The 14,099-nt window shown below is 39.6% G+C and overlaps 1 protein-coding gene across 1 annotated transcript in view; it reads left to right on the plus strand.

Annotated features, from left to right (window-relative positions):
* Positions 1 to 14,099, plus strand: part of LOC108675032 (low-density lipoprotein receptor-related protein 1) — an 83,631-nt gene that overhangs the window by 54,697 nt on the left and 14,835 nt on the right. Inside the window, exons 55-68 of the mRNA XM_047883378.1 lie at positions 3,047 to 3,370; positions 3,932 to 4,189; positions 4,777 to 4,979; positions 5,351 to 5,535; positions 5,987 to 6,204; positions 7,200 to 7,391; positions 7,623 to 7,825; positions 8,210 to 8,455; positions 8,904 to 9,079; positions 10,225 to 10,329; positions 11,550 to 11,690; positions 11,923 to 12,051; positions 12,372 to 12,506; positions 13,244 to 13,447. Of these exons, the coding sequence (XP_047739334.1) occupies positions 3,047 to 3,370; positions 3,932 to 4,189; positions 4,777 to 4,979; positions 5,351 to 5,535; positions 5,987 to 6,204; positions 7,200 to 7,391; positions 7,623 to 7,825; positions 8,210 to 8,455; positions 8,904 to 9,079; positions 10,225 to 10,329; positions 11,550 to 11,690; positions 11,923 to 12,051; positions 12,372 to 12,506; positions 13,244 to 13,447 (2,719 nt within the window). The remainder of the gene's footprint in view (positions 1 to 3,046; positions 3,371 to 3,931; positions 4,190 to 4,776; positions 4,980 to 5,350; positions 5,536 to 5,986; positions 6,205 to 7,199; positions 7,392 to 7,622; positions 7,826 to 8,209; positions 8,456 to 8,903; positions 9,080 to 10,224; positions 10,330 to 11,549; positions 11,691 to 11,922; positions 12,052 to 12,371; positions 12,507 to 13,243; positions 13,448 to 14,099) is intronic.

Genomic DNA, 14,099 nt, shown 5'->3' on the forward strand with positions numbered 1-14,099 from the left:
ACAAAGTCTCGACTTCCTCGATTTCGTCTACAACGAGCGTCTTCGTATTTCTTTTACTGTGTACACTCTCATTCCAGCTATTACAACTCTCTTAATTGATAGTTGGACTAGCGAGATCCTGTGATAATAAACTATTTAGAGTAGTACCGTGCTACTGCAACTCTGTTCTAATCTATATTACCAATGGGTTTTCCACGACGGTTTTATGTTTTGAAATGTAAAAAATGTTCAATGAAAAATGGGCGGTGCTTTGATCCAGTAACTATTCGTTTCGTATTTCATACTGGTATTACTTTCATAAATAAACAATCACCGTCATTGTTATACTTTGTCGTCATTTTCCTGTAAGATGCTGCATGTTATTATTGATAGTAAACTATAATTTTCAATTTCGCCAAACACTGCTTGCGGTACTGTCCATTCCTAATCGTTGCAACATAGATAGTTTCTTGTTTGCCTTAAAGGAAACATTGACACGAAAATTGATTCGCGCTCCGCTAGCACTCGGTCCAACATGAATCGTTTTCGTGCTCAATTTGCAAGGTAATCGCACTCTGATGGTATTCAGTTTCTGTATCTATCTCTGTTCTGGTCATAAGACCATCAAATGTTAACTAAAAGCTATCTCGAACATCCAAATTCTGGAGCGCTATGCCTCATAGTGTATTCTGGCAGCACTTCTCATCGACCGGTTTTATGCACAACAGACGATGTCTGGATGAGGTAGGTCACATGACCTTGCTTATGTGGCGCCATGTGTTTCATGCGAACAACTTCCAGGATTCCAGCAATAATTCTGAGGAGTATGCAACATCCTTGATATTTTTGAGTTAAGTTATAAATTGAATATGACAAACAGCTCATGAGTACAAGGAACGCTAAAAATTCAAGATTAGGGCAGAGCTGGTGCATGAGCTGTTCAGTAAAAATGACAATTTGTGTATCGATGATTAAAATGAGTCTCAGGAGTCGGTGCATCGCTTGAATCATGCGCTAAGCTTGCACCTATAGGATATAGGTTTTCCGTTAATCATTTCTATTTGAGTGGTACAGGTTAGCTATTGGTGATAATGGACAACATCGTTAGTCATTGTAATTATCTGACATGATTGCTTTCAATGCTTGCAAATTTCGCTCATTTGAGACGGCAAAATTAGTCTGATAAGCTATATATATATATACATAGTCTTTGCTTCCAACGCTCATGATCTGCCTAGCAGCGAAAGGTCGTAAAGTTATCTACAAATTGCCACTGAGCGCCGGCCACTGCCTTGAGGTGGTTGCTGATGAAATGTTACTCAACGGGTTTGCTCTGCACGCATGTCTGACATTCTTTTGTCCCTGATACGTTGATATTTACGTTCTCTTTATTGTATAGTTTGATCACGCTGGAGTGATATATTGTTTACCCTGCCGATTACTGCGGTGATCTTCTGTTAGTCAAAAATGCTCCAAACGCTTCATAAAATTTGATGTAGAAGTTAATGTGGTTCGAAATCAATCGTAACATTTTTTGATAAAAAGGTGTTGTGCATTTCCAGTCTTGAAATCGGGTTGCACATCATCGTGTGAAATTATGATTCTGATTTGAACCGACAAGTTGACAGCTGGAATAAACTATCTTGTGTACATGTTATCAGTTATTGTATGTAGCATTGATGAATTTGAATTGAATTTTTCCGTTAAAGGTAATTGGCCTTTTGGGGATATTTATTCTCAGCTTCGGCTTTATTTTCTTACTGTTTTATAGTTTGGCGTTTATTTCAATGAGGTTATCTACAAAATTATTTATTATGTGTTGCATGCTTTTCATTGGTATTGCATTTTTCAATATTCATCTTCAAACGTACTAGATATGCTCTTTCACCTCTACGCTAACTATACGAAGTCGAGGCCCGTGTAAAAATTCTTAGTATCACGAACTTTGGCAGTATTCTCTTTCTGATTCCTTGTGAGTTGAAAAAAGTGGCTGGCTTTCAACTAGTAATTACTCTCAATAGATGGCTAATTTTCCTGGAAAATTATTTTAAAGTGGTTCTTTATGCATTTTATGAAGTATTTTATCGTTAATTTTCCTTCGTCTTCCAGCGTGGCCTTGAACGGACTATTTAACCTCGTAGTCTGCGAGCGACTCTGGAAAAAGTTCATTGGCTTCATCGCACAGTGTCTATACTGCCTTGTGGAATTACTGCCATCCCTTTATCTTTATTGACCATTTTGCAAGCACGAATTGAAAGCGTCATGTAAGCCATCGTTATGTTCTGCCAGTCAACCGTATATCTATGTACGATGCATTAACATCGATTCTTTTCAAGATAATCGATATAGGCATCGGCTACTCGAGCATGTTCGATCATTGCCTCGTACAAACCCTTTATTGTGCGTTTCCGTCAAGTGCAAGCATGCCACAGGAGAGCTTGTCTGTTGCCTGCAACTCGTCATTGTGAACTGTTGTCGAAGAATTATTAGTTGATTTTCTGGGGAACCACCCCGCGTTTTCGCAGTATATATTCACTCTATACATGCAATATAATTCATGTTGTCAAACATCGTGCGCGATTGATCTATTTTTTTTTTTCTTCATTGAGTTTCGTGCTTCTTCCTCGAAGTTTTTTTTTTTTTATTTTTGCCCCGTTCTTTTGAATGATCCTGTTGACAAGTCAAGTATGACTCCAGGCGCGGTCTCCCTGATAACGATTGCGTTTGATAAGCTGAAGGATGTGATCGTAATCCATTCATAAACGCATTGTTTTTTTTTCGTTTGTCTTCATCGTTGGAGTACTCGTCTCCTCTTATTCTGTATGATTAATGATTCTGATGCAATAATATTTCATCATTGCAGGAACTATTTTCAATAATTGTCGCCTTTGTTTAATAGCTTTAAATAGAATTATATGACCATATCTTAAGCGATGAGCAGTTTTATTATTTGTACTGCATATACGTACCTCTGACCGAACATGATGCAAACGAATGTGCTTATTTATTAAAAAAATATATTGAAGTTATTGCTTCTAAATGGAACAATATTGATTATTTTTCACAGAGACATCGATCAGCAGCGGCACAACACAGTCCATCGCTTCTAAGGACGCCTCATGTCCGCTCAACAATTTCAAGTGTTCGATCCGCTCCTACCAGTCGAGCGTTACTGCCAACCCTAACTCGGTACAGGATCCCGAAGCACCAGTTCTGCCAGGTTCTGCAGGTGACCAGCATAACGCCAAGACCCATAATGGATACTTGGGCTCGCGCCCCATCCGCAGTACTAGCGACAAGCCCGACAAAACCGAGCCGGTGTGCATTGACGAGACGCGAGTCTGCAATAACGTCTCCGACTGTGCTGACAATTCCGACGAGGAGCTTTGTGGTCAGTTGTGTGTTGCGGAGAGTTTATCTTATGGTGAAAATGATGGTGTGTATGTATGTGTTTAAATGTGTGTGTTCGAAATCTAATGAGATGAGGTTCAATAAACGAATAAGTATGAAACCATTGGCCAATAATATTTTTGAAAATGTGACATTAAAATTCGACCAAAGCTCACATTGCCATCCGAGCCATCAGCTTCTTCGACAGAGATTCGACAATTTCTCGATGTAAAAAATTCACTCAAGTTTCAAATACCTGATTGAGAATTTAATCCCATTAAGAATCTACATTGCCGTTTTATTGTCGAAGTAATATGAGCATATGTTTCCATTTCTGATGAAGAACTTTAAAGTAGCGTTGGAACGTTGGTGAACATACCTCCTTGAAATATTGTTTCAGTTTTCCCTCAGTTGATCGTTACATAATTTAAACGCCGGCGGTTAAGGCACCTTTGCTTTAGGCTAAAATTCAAAATTCCTTGCAAATCACGAATAATAATAAAATTGGCAGCCCGGTTTATCAAGTTGTCACTATTATTTTGTTATTGCATTGTACCAACAGGCATCAACGAATGTTTAGCAACAGACCCGAGTCCCTGCGCTCAGATATGTCGGGACCTGAAGGTCGGCTATCAGTGCCTCTGCTATCCAGGCTACCGACAAAACCCAACAGATCCTCGACTTTGTGTAGACATCGACGAGTGTGAAGAAACGCACCCGTGCCCTCAGTTGTGTCGTAACCAGCTCGGCTCATACACCTGTAGCTGCGCAGCGGGCTACATCGCTGAGCAGGATGGCCACGTGTGCCGCGCCAACTCTTGTAAGTGTCGTATGCTCGTGACATTCCTGGGCCATACTTTCAAAATTCGCTAAGTGAACGTATGTACTTACGCTCAATTTTCTTGTCTATGATTTGTGGATTTTGCTTGAAAGGCCGTCAATGATTGGCTGATGAACTTACGAGCTCTTAAATTTTTTGAAAGTATAGGCCCTGTACGTGAGCTGAGAACTTTCTCGCTGAATTACGCCGGTCGCGCAAACAGAAAAGTTATTCTCTCGGCATTTTTTATGGGCACTGTACACCATTGTTGAGTTACATAGGTGCTTTTCGATTCCAATTTAATATCTCCATTCATTAAAAGCGGGACAGTTGTTAGCAATATTTTTTCGCAAATGAAGTCTTCCATTTTGGTTCTTTAGTCCAGTTGATTCTTCTGTAACACTTAATATTGGAATACTAGTAGAATTCAGGGGTGACAAACATAATTTAGAACTTTTCATTAATTTGGGTTTTATGAAAGTCATGCTATCTATTTTCACATGGTTGATATTAATTTTTCTAGCAGTTAAGTTTACCAATCTCCTGAAATTTTATCATAGTCTTATGTTCACGATCAATATTTCCAGCTGTTCAAGCGCACTTATTGCTGTCAAACCGCTACCACATTCGGGAGGTCGACATCCATGGACACTACGATAGGATCGTCGTGTCTAACCTGACAAACGCTGTCGGTCTGGACTTCGACTGGGCTGAGAACTGCATTTACTGGTCTGATGTGGCTAACCTGTCGTCGTCTATACGACGCAAGTGCGGGCAAGCCGAAACCGAGGTTTGTTTCGTGTAGAATTCATGAAAATTTGTGCCATCGACAAATGAAAACATTGTTTCTGTTGGTGCCTCAGCGATTTCGTTCTCTGAAATTACGATCGCTCTGAGCGAAAAATTTTGGATACGCGTGCCTTGAATTTAGTAAGCAAATCTGATGTTTACCAAACGAAACTTCTTTAACGTAACATCTCTGCGCCAATCATTGGTGACATTCTTCTGAATCGTGCTAATGAAGCTGGTCGGTATAAACTGATTCTAAGTGTTCGTTGGGTATGTTCATTGTGCCTCATGCTTTTTTCGCCGTATTTTGAGTCTCTCGTTTTTTAGTCTCGCCGTATTTTGAGTCAATTCACGCAAAAATCTGTGCTGCAGGTGATCCAGTCTTCAGTGCAGTCCCCTGATGGCATCGCGCTGGACTGGGTGGCCCGCAACCTGTACTGGTGCGACAAGGGCCAGGACACAATAGAAGTCTCCAAACTTAACGGCAGCTTCAGGAAAGTCCTCATTTCCAAGGGCCTCAGTGAACCTCGAGCCATCGTACTCGACCCTTATCGAGGGTAAGTTCAAATTTAGCACTTAAATTTAAAATTTTACTCAATTGAAACTTAATTTAGCTCTTCCATTAAAACTGTCAGTCGGCATGGATTTAAAGGTAGTGACCGGAGGTCAGCACGCACCCAATACCAAAACCATACCAATCGCGATTTTGGCTCATTTATTACACAATTATTGTAGCGTTCATGTAACATTGCTTAGATGAAAGTTAGAAAAGGAAGAAAGAATACTTATCAAAGAAAATATATATTTCTTCAAAACGTTGGATTCGTACTTAGAAGTATTCAGCGCATTTCAGTAACGTCCATTGTTGCAATTTTGCAGATATTTTTCGTTGATGTAAAGGATGAGCCATTCTTCTCTGTATCGAAACAATTTCTCATATCAAATTCGTGCTAAAATTCGTTCATTTAAATTGATCTACTGCAGTTACCCCTCATTTTTCCCTATCAGGAATCTGTATTGGAGTGACTGGGGTGAGAAGCCACACATCGGCAAGGCCGGCATGGACGGCTCAAACCCTCGCGTTCTTTTTAACGGCACATTAGGCTGGCCTAACGCCCTCACCATCGACTATCCTTCCCATACGCTCTTCTGGGCAGACGCTAACAAGGATTATATTGCCATGGCCGATCTAGATGCCACAAACTTCAAGTACATTCTCAGCAAACGTGAGTGCTTTCTTCATTTTTTTTAATCTTTTTAGTGTCGATTTCAGCGACTCATTGCAAATTTTTCCTCCTAGCGTTCGCATTAAATTCATTTTTTTGTCATGTCCTAATTCTTTATGCTAACGACTGACGGTACTAATAATGGAACAAACCAAGAAACACTGTCTGTTCATAGTGACATTTGAAAAGTTTGAAGATTTTATTAAAATATTAGAGTAGTATTTTTACCGGGAAAAATTTCTCAAAAGGTGAATGTTTGAAAAAAAAATATAAATCAGTACTCACTGCAGTGAGTGACAGAGAGCACATTTTCTCGTCGACGAAAACGTGAAGTCACGGACAGACAAGTGACGGACGGACATGACGAGCGAGTCACGGTCGGACACGACGAGCGAGTCACGGACGGACATGACGAGCGACTCACGGACGGACATGACGAGCACAATAACGTCTTTTTTCACAAATGAGAAAATGCGCTAAAAATTCACATGCAATAGCGTCAATAGAAATAAACTGATTTATAGAATACAGACTCATTCTAAAGAAACATTTGGGAGGGGGCAATCACGTGAGACCCGTTAATCAAGATGTGATTAACCTCGGACGAGCTCAGCCAAATACCTCGCGTCAAGACTGATGACCTCTAGCCACCCAACTCGGCCGTATACCCGCAAGGTTCTTCGGTTACTGTATAAACTTAGACGGCTGTCTTTAACATGTGCTATAATCACACTTCTATGCAATTAAGAATAAAAATGCACCCTAAATCGGTAAATGGAGGCTGATTGATAAAAGGATTAAAATATATTTCTGCTCTTAACGAAGATAGTATCACAGAAAAAAAAACATATGAACTACATTGCCAAGGTCACTCGTGGCTTTAAGTCAGCGGGATTAATTTGATTTTGATGCTAATACACATTAAATAACATACTGTAATCCCACTTGTAGCATAAACCTACTTTTTTTAATTTTGTATTATTCGTTTTGCTCAGGAAGCACCCAAGCATTCATCCAGCACGTTTTCGCCCTTACGGTATTCGAAGACTGGATTTATTGGACGGACTGGAAAGAAAAAAGTGTCCTAAAAGCTCACAAGTTCACAGGCGCCAACATCACGAAAGTCTACAGAGCCATCAACAGACCAATGGATATCCACGTGTTCCATCCTTTGCGGCAGATGCCACGTGAGCCACTATATCCAGCATTACTGTTTTTAATCCTAAATCTCCGAAATAAAAACAATTTCCTGTGCTTTTTATCGTTAAGTTTCTTGTAAATTCTTGCTCGCTTTTCTACCGTTAAGCCTTTTTGGCGATATTTCGATCCGAATGTCCGTTGCCAAATAAAAACGATTCACTGCTTCATGTTAAATTGTCCATTCTCATGACAACGGAGAACATTTGCTGACGTTGCAGTGCCGGGCCCCAACCCCTGTGCCAACAACGGAGGCTGCAGCACTCTGTGTCTCCTCGCCCCCGGGGGGAAGGCCGTGTGTGAATGTCCCACGAACTTCAAATTAGCAGCCGACAACAAATCCTGCGAGTCTGACTGTCCTGCTCACTTCGTCTGCGAGAAATCCTATCGCTGCATCCCCTTTTGGTGGAAGTGCGACACGCAGGTAACTTCCCCCTTGTCTTCAAGCGTATCGATGCTCTTCTTTTTAGCGATTTTTTCATTTATGGAAAAAATGCACTATTGTGCTCGCCATGTCCGTCTGTCTGTCTGTTTGTCCGTCTGTCTGTCTGTTTGTCCGTCTGTCTGTCCGTCCGTGACTTCATGTTTTCGTCGACGAGAAAATGCACGCTCTGTCACTCACTGCAGTGAGTCCTGAGGTATATTTTTTGAGGAATTTGGACGCTGGTCACCTAAATCCATAATTCCCCTAATATATGTCATTTAATAATGGGACGAAAGCCCATAATTTCAGTACAGTCGTATCATTGAAACTCATTTGTAATGCAATTCTGAACTTGAGTCGCGGATCTCCTGTTATTATTTTCAGGACGACTGCGGCGACGGCAGCGACGAGCCTGACGATTGCCCTGCCTTCCGCTGCGAGTTGGGACAACTGCAGTGCGGTGGCGGCAACAGTAGCAACAGTATTAGTAAGAACAGCAGCAACAGCAGCAAGAACAGCAGCAGTGGCAGCAAGAACAGCAGCGGCAACAACACGTGTCTGCACCCTGCCCAGATCTGCGACGGCAGTCAGCAGTGTGAGGACGGCTCCGATGAACGTGACTGCGATGTGGTGAGTGCATCACATAGTCGCGTCGCGTAGTACGATAAAGTTTCGTTGATCGTAAGTTAAATTTCCAGAAGATGTCTTTATTGAATCCAACTGTTTCTTATTAAAGCTCGAATTTTCATGTATTGACAATAATTATCAATGCCTGCGTCCTAATTCCCTTGCGATCTAAAATCTTGTTGGGAATATTTCATGATTTATATCTCGGTACAAGTTTGCACGAATTGAAGGTTGTGAAGGTAGTCCTTTTCAGTATATGTGCTTTTCCATTGCAATACATGTGCTTGTCCTTCGCAGTCCATTTGCTTGTCTTTTGCAGTACATGTGCTTGTCCTTTGCAGTACATGTGCTTGTCCTTCGCAGTCCATTTGCTTGTCTTTTGCAGTACATGTGCTTGTCCTTTGCAGTACATGTGCTTGTCTTTTGCAGTACATGTGCTTGTCCTTTGCAGTACATGTGCTTGTCGAACCAGTTCAAGTGTCCGGCCAGCGCCATCAGTAAAGGCTTATGCATCGAGAAGAGCAAACTCTGCGACGGCCGCTCTGACTGCCCAGGCGGTGAAGACGAGAGTGATTGTCATCCTAAGCCTTGCCCTGATGATAAGTTTGCTTGCGTCAACAATGCCTTGTGAGTTAATGCATTTTTTAGGTTCATAAACTGAGTGATTTATGTATTTTTTTAGGATTTTAAACTCCCATAGTATTTTTGCACGCAGTATTTTTACTGTGTGCGCAGTGATATTCTTCACAGTCTATTTATTTCTGCGGTAGAGTATTAATGGGATACAATTGATCAGCGCTGCCAGTTTTATGTTTTCGCCCTTAAGGTTGAAAAACAGTTTTCTTAGTCTTTGGATATTTCGCTAGTAGATGATTTAGATTCAAATTCAAATATTTAAAAACATAGGAATGCCCTTTCAAAAAATTGGTGTGGTTTTCAACGTTAACTAAGTTTGGGTCGAAATTTGTTACTTAATCAGTGGGTGCTATCGATTTGAACCAAAAATGCGAAATTTTAAAAACTTTATGTATTATACAGGAATTGGAGAAACTATAAGAAATGCCTGGGAAAGACAACAGCATAGTTTCTGGTGTTTAGCTCAAGTTTGGCAGATATTAGTGTGGTGTGGGTTCATCTCTTGCAGCAATTCTAGACTAATTGCAATAGAGATTGTTTCGTACGATATCTTCATTGCTTCCATAGAATATTCAGCGAGAAAACTCCGTGAAAAATTCAGTGCGTGAAATTTTCAGTGAAACTCCCTGCATTTATCGAAGAAGGCTGGCAGTAGTCTGGCAAAATTAAATGATTCTACTTTTTTTTCAATCGTATCCTCGGCAAAAGGCTAAATAGATAATTATCTAAATGATAGTGCCAATATATTAATTATTTATTCATTTTTTCAATCAACCTCCGTCTATTCAAAAATATTGTGAGCCAATCGGTAAAATTCGCGACGTATTTTGCCGCGAGCAGGTTTCGAATAGGATGCTGGATACGTGTAACTATACTGGCAATTGGAGAGAAGCCACTCGAAATTGGCAGAAGCCACCAATAAATTGAACAAAATTGTCCTAATGTCCTTGAATATGGCTAATTTGACCTATTCCTATGGCCTTTTCCCATATTTATTTAGTATAAAATTGGTCTGTTTTTAATTGCAATTTTCAAAAATGATCTGTGACACAATCCTTTTTCCCTGCAAAATTTTTGCCTGCGTGTAACATAATATTTGTTGCACGTGACTGTAGTTTAATGCTCTCGTTGTGAAGGTGCATCCCGACGGTGTGGATGTGCGACGGCCAGAAAGATTGCGCCGATGGTTCCGACGAGCCCCTGGATTGCTTCAACAGAACCTGTCCTCAAGATCTCTTCAAGTAAGAACTTCGTCCTTCTTTAGCGCATTTTCTCATTTATGGGAAAAGGCGCTATTGTGCTCTCAAGATCTATTCAAGTAAGAACTTCGTCCTTCTTTAGCGCATTTTCTCATTTATGGAAAAAAGCGCTATTGTGTTCGTCATGTCCGTCCGTGACTTTACGGACGGACGGACGGACGAGAAAATGCGCTCTTTGTCACTCACTGCAGTGAGTACAATACTGATTGAATTTTTTAGGACTTCAGTCTGGGAGTACAGAACTCTTCTGTTATTTTTTTAGCTTATTATGCACATTGCGTAACTGATTTATTGAGCAATATTAATTCGTTTATTGATAAGGAATTACCAATCAATAATCTCGTAATTTTTGTCGTAGTTATTCTTCTTGTTTGCCTTGATGCAAAAGTTCACCGTCATTCTATTATTTCGAGGAATTGTTTTAACTACTATTCCTATTTGCGATTTATTCTGATTAATAATTTTTTTCATATTGCTGCCGTTTATATATAGCTTCATTATCTGAATCAGGAGTCTTCAATGTCAGACTTTTGAGTTGGAGCATAAAACGCTGTCAATGGCAAAATATGGAAACGCCTCGGTATTGACTGAATAAATATGCTAAAAAAATACGTTGTCGTATAAATTGTTAAATGAAGTTCCTCCTAAAATATCCAGCTATGCTCGATATCCTTCTCCTGTCACTGAAGCAGTGTGTCTCTATCGCCTCAACTAAGTATCATCACATCACAATACTAAGTGTATATAGTGTACAATAAGTGTACAATACTAAGTGTACAATACTCAACTAAGTATCTTCCTTTCATCACAATAATTGTCGATGAAAAGACCAGAAATTCAAAGCTAACTGGCACAATGATTGAATATAAATAACTAAAGTTCTTCTTGAAATCACTCTATGTAACGAATATCTAAAATTAACTCAGGAATTGAAGTATATATATGAGAATTTCGTTTTAAGCATCGATCTAACATTGACAAGTAGATATGCAAGTGAGATGTATCCACTTGATTATCTACTTGCCGAGTCGCGATTCCGGTGCAGGTGATCTAATACCTGAGTATTAGATCACCTCTTAGAGATTAGATTAGATATTAGATTAGAGTATTAGATTAGATATTAGATAATACCTGAGTATTTATTCCTACTGCAGTTTATACAAGAGGTGATATAATACTTGAGTGCGTGGTCATCCGTGCAGGTGCAACAGCAGCGGGCAATGTCTCCCAAAGCGTTGGGTGTGCGACGGTGAAGATGACTGTAAAGACAAGGAAGACGAGCAACAAGACTGCCATCTTAGTCTGCCATGTGGCCCTAATGAGTTCAGATGTGCCAACAATGTGTGAGTAGCAGTTCTTTGTGATCTTTCTAGGTGCTTTCTTCCCGTTGTGCCTTCCAACCATAACCAACGCTGTTATTCTGTGTATTGAGGTGCAAATTATGCGGATATGCCGTGAAGATTTAACAACTACCTACTAAAATTATCATAGATCTTCTCAATAATATCCCAAAATATTCAGTGATGACCTTTCAATTGGGTTTTAAAGAGAAATGTTTTTGATGCCACGGATCAGATGCATTCCTGCTGATTTCCGCTGCGATGGAGTGGACGACTGCACGGATGGCTCCGACGAGAATGCGATGTGTCGATCATCTTCTAAGCAGTGCGATCTCGAGGAGTTTTCCTGTGCTTCTCAGGACCAGTAGGTTTCAAGTTGGCAACTAATTCCAAAAAACAATACAACTTATGCAGTTGATAGTTTTTTATGGTGAATTATTTTGTATTTTGATGAATGAAGAACAGTAGCAAATGTTTCTGTTGAAGTTAGCTATGATGTATCTATGTAATTATTCAAATGAATAAGTTTCAAGTTGGCAACTAATTCCAAAAAAATACAACTTATGCAGTTGATAGTTTTTTATGGTGAATTATTTCGAATTTAAATAAATAAATAACAGTACCAGATGTTTCTGTTGAAGTTAGCCATGATGTATCTATGTAATTATTGAAATAAATTACAAGATGCGTGGCGCAAGACTTGGTGTGCAACGGTGTCAACGATTGCACTGACGGCAGCGACGAGCAGCTTTGTCACGACCACGTGGCGTGCAAGAGCGACTACGTGCGATGCAACGCAACGGGCGACTGCATTCTCAGGTTTCCAGTGATATTCTTAACTGTTGTTTTTTCTAAAATGTTTATTTGAAATATTGGCATAATATTTATAACTCTTATTTTTTCTAAAATGTTTATTTGAAATATTGGCATTATATTTATAACTCTTATTTTTTCTAAAATGTTTATTTGAAATATTTGCATAATATTTATTGTGCCAAGTTTATGCTATTTTTTTATATTTTGTCCCTGTTTATTTGATTGGAATATATTATTTTGAACGCAATTATCAAGTTACCTAGCTCCTGTTATTAATTTGATAAGAACTTTTATCTCCAAATTAATTCATCACCGTGTATCTCTCGATTTATAAATATGTTTTATTAATCAATGAGGTGTGTTTCCTAACCATCACCTGCATTGATTTGATATTCATTTAAATTACCAAGTTCTTGCGGTGAGAACCATTATCTTTTTAGCGCATTTTCTCGTTTATGAAAAAAATGGAGCTATTGTGCTCGTCATGTTCGTCCGTCTGTCTGTCCATCCGTGACTTCACGTTTTCGTCGACGAGAAAATGCGTTCTCTGTCACTCACTGCAGTGAGTACTGAGTTATATTTTTTACTATATATTCTACGAATAACGTTTTTTCAAGTGAAAAACGTTTTTTCAAGTGAAAAACGTTTTTTTCGAGTGAAAAACGTTTTTTTCGAGTGAAAAACGTTTTTTCAAGTGAAAAACGTTTTTTCACGTGAATAATATAATCTTTGTACGGTAGCGAGTGGCTGTGCGACCGCGACGTGGACTGTCCGGACGGCAGCGACGAGCAGAACTGCAGCTGTCAAGGCAGCCTGGAGCGCTGCGGGGACAGCGTGTGTCTGCCCGCCTCGTGGTTCTGTGACGGAGAGAAGGACTGCAGCAATGGCACTGACGAGGACCCTGTCTTCTGTGCCAAGAGGGAGTGTCCCGAGTCACGATTCCGGTGAGCCTACTGCACTAATTCTCTCGCTGTTATTGTTTTTATATTATTGTTTTTGTTATCACTACTGCAGTACTTGCCCCGTTGTTATTGTTTTTTTAATCATTTATGCAATTTCAGATGGTGATTATGTTATAATCTTTTGAAGATAATCGTATTCCAAGTCGTGTGTTTGGCAAGAAACTCTTTCACTTAAGTTTTCCAACTTTGAATACTCAGTCGAAAAATTTCTTCTGGTATCATGATGCTTACTATTCATTAAAACAGTTTCATTCTAGTAACATTTTCCTTTGTGTTGCGCACGTAAATAACGTTTTCGTTAGTCGCTGTCGCCTTGTTTAGAGTCTCTTAACCAAACATTTCTTTTAATTTTTTTCCAAATTAGCTGCTATATAACCGTATTTTACGCTTTTTGGGCCATGTAAATTGTTTTGATAATCTATTTATGAATGCAAGCTTCCATTGTTGGATATTACTTGCATATTTCCTTCAAAGTTGTTGTAGAACTAAATTTATTGTGCTACCAGCCACATTTTGGGCCTGAGGGTGTTTGCTGCAAGGGTGTCAAGAAAACAAGGAATTGGTGATGGTCTCCACCTCCCCTACAACCATCCCAAACCACCTTTTTATTAGACTTTTCCTTGTGTTTATTCAA

Source organism: Hyalella azteca, unplaced genomic scaffold (assembly GCF_000764305.2).
Source record: "Hyalella azteca isolate HAZT.00-mixed unplaced genomic scaffold, Hazt_2.0.2 contig12774, whole genome shotgun sequence".
Lineage (NCBI taxonomy): Eukaryota > Metazoa > Arthropoda > Malacostraca > Amphipoda > Hyalellidae > Hyalella > Hyalella azteca.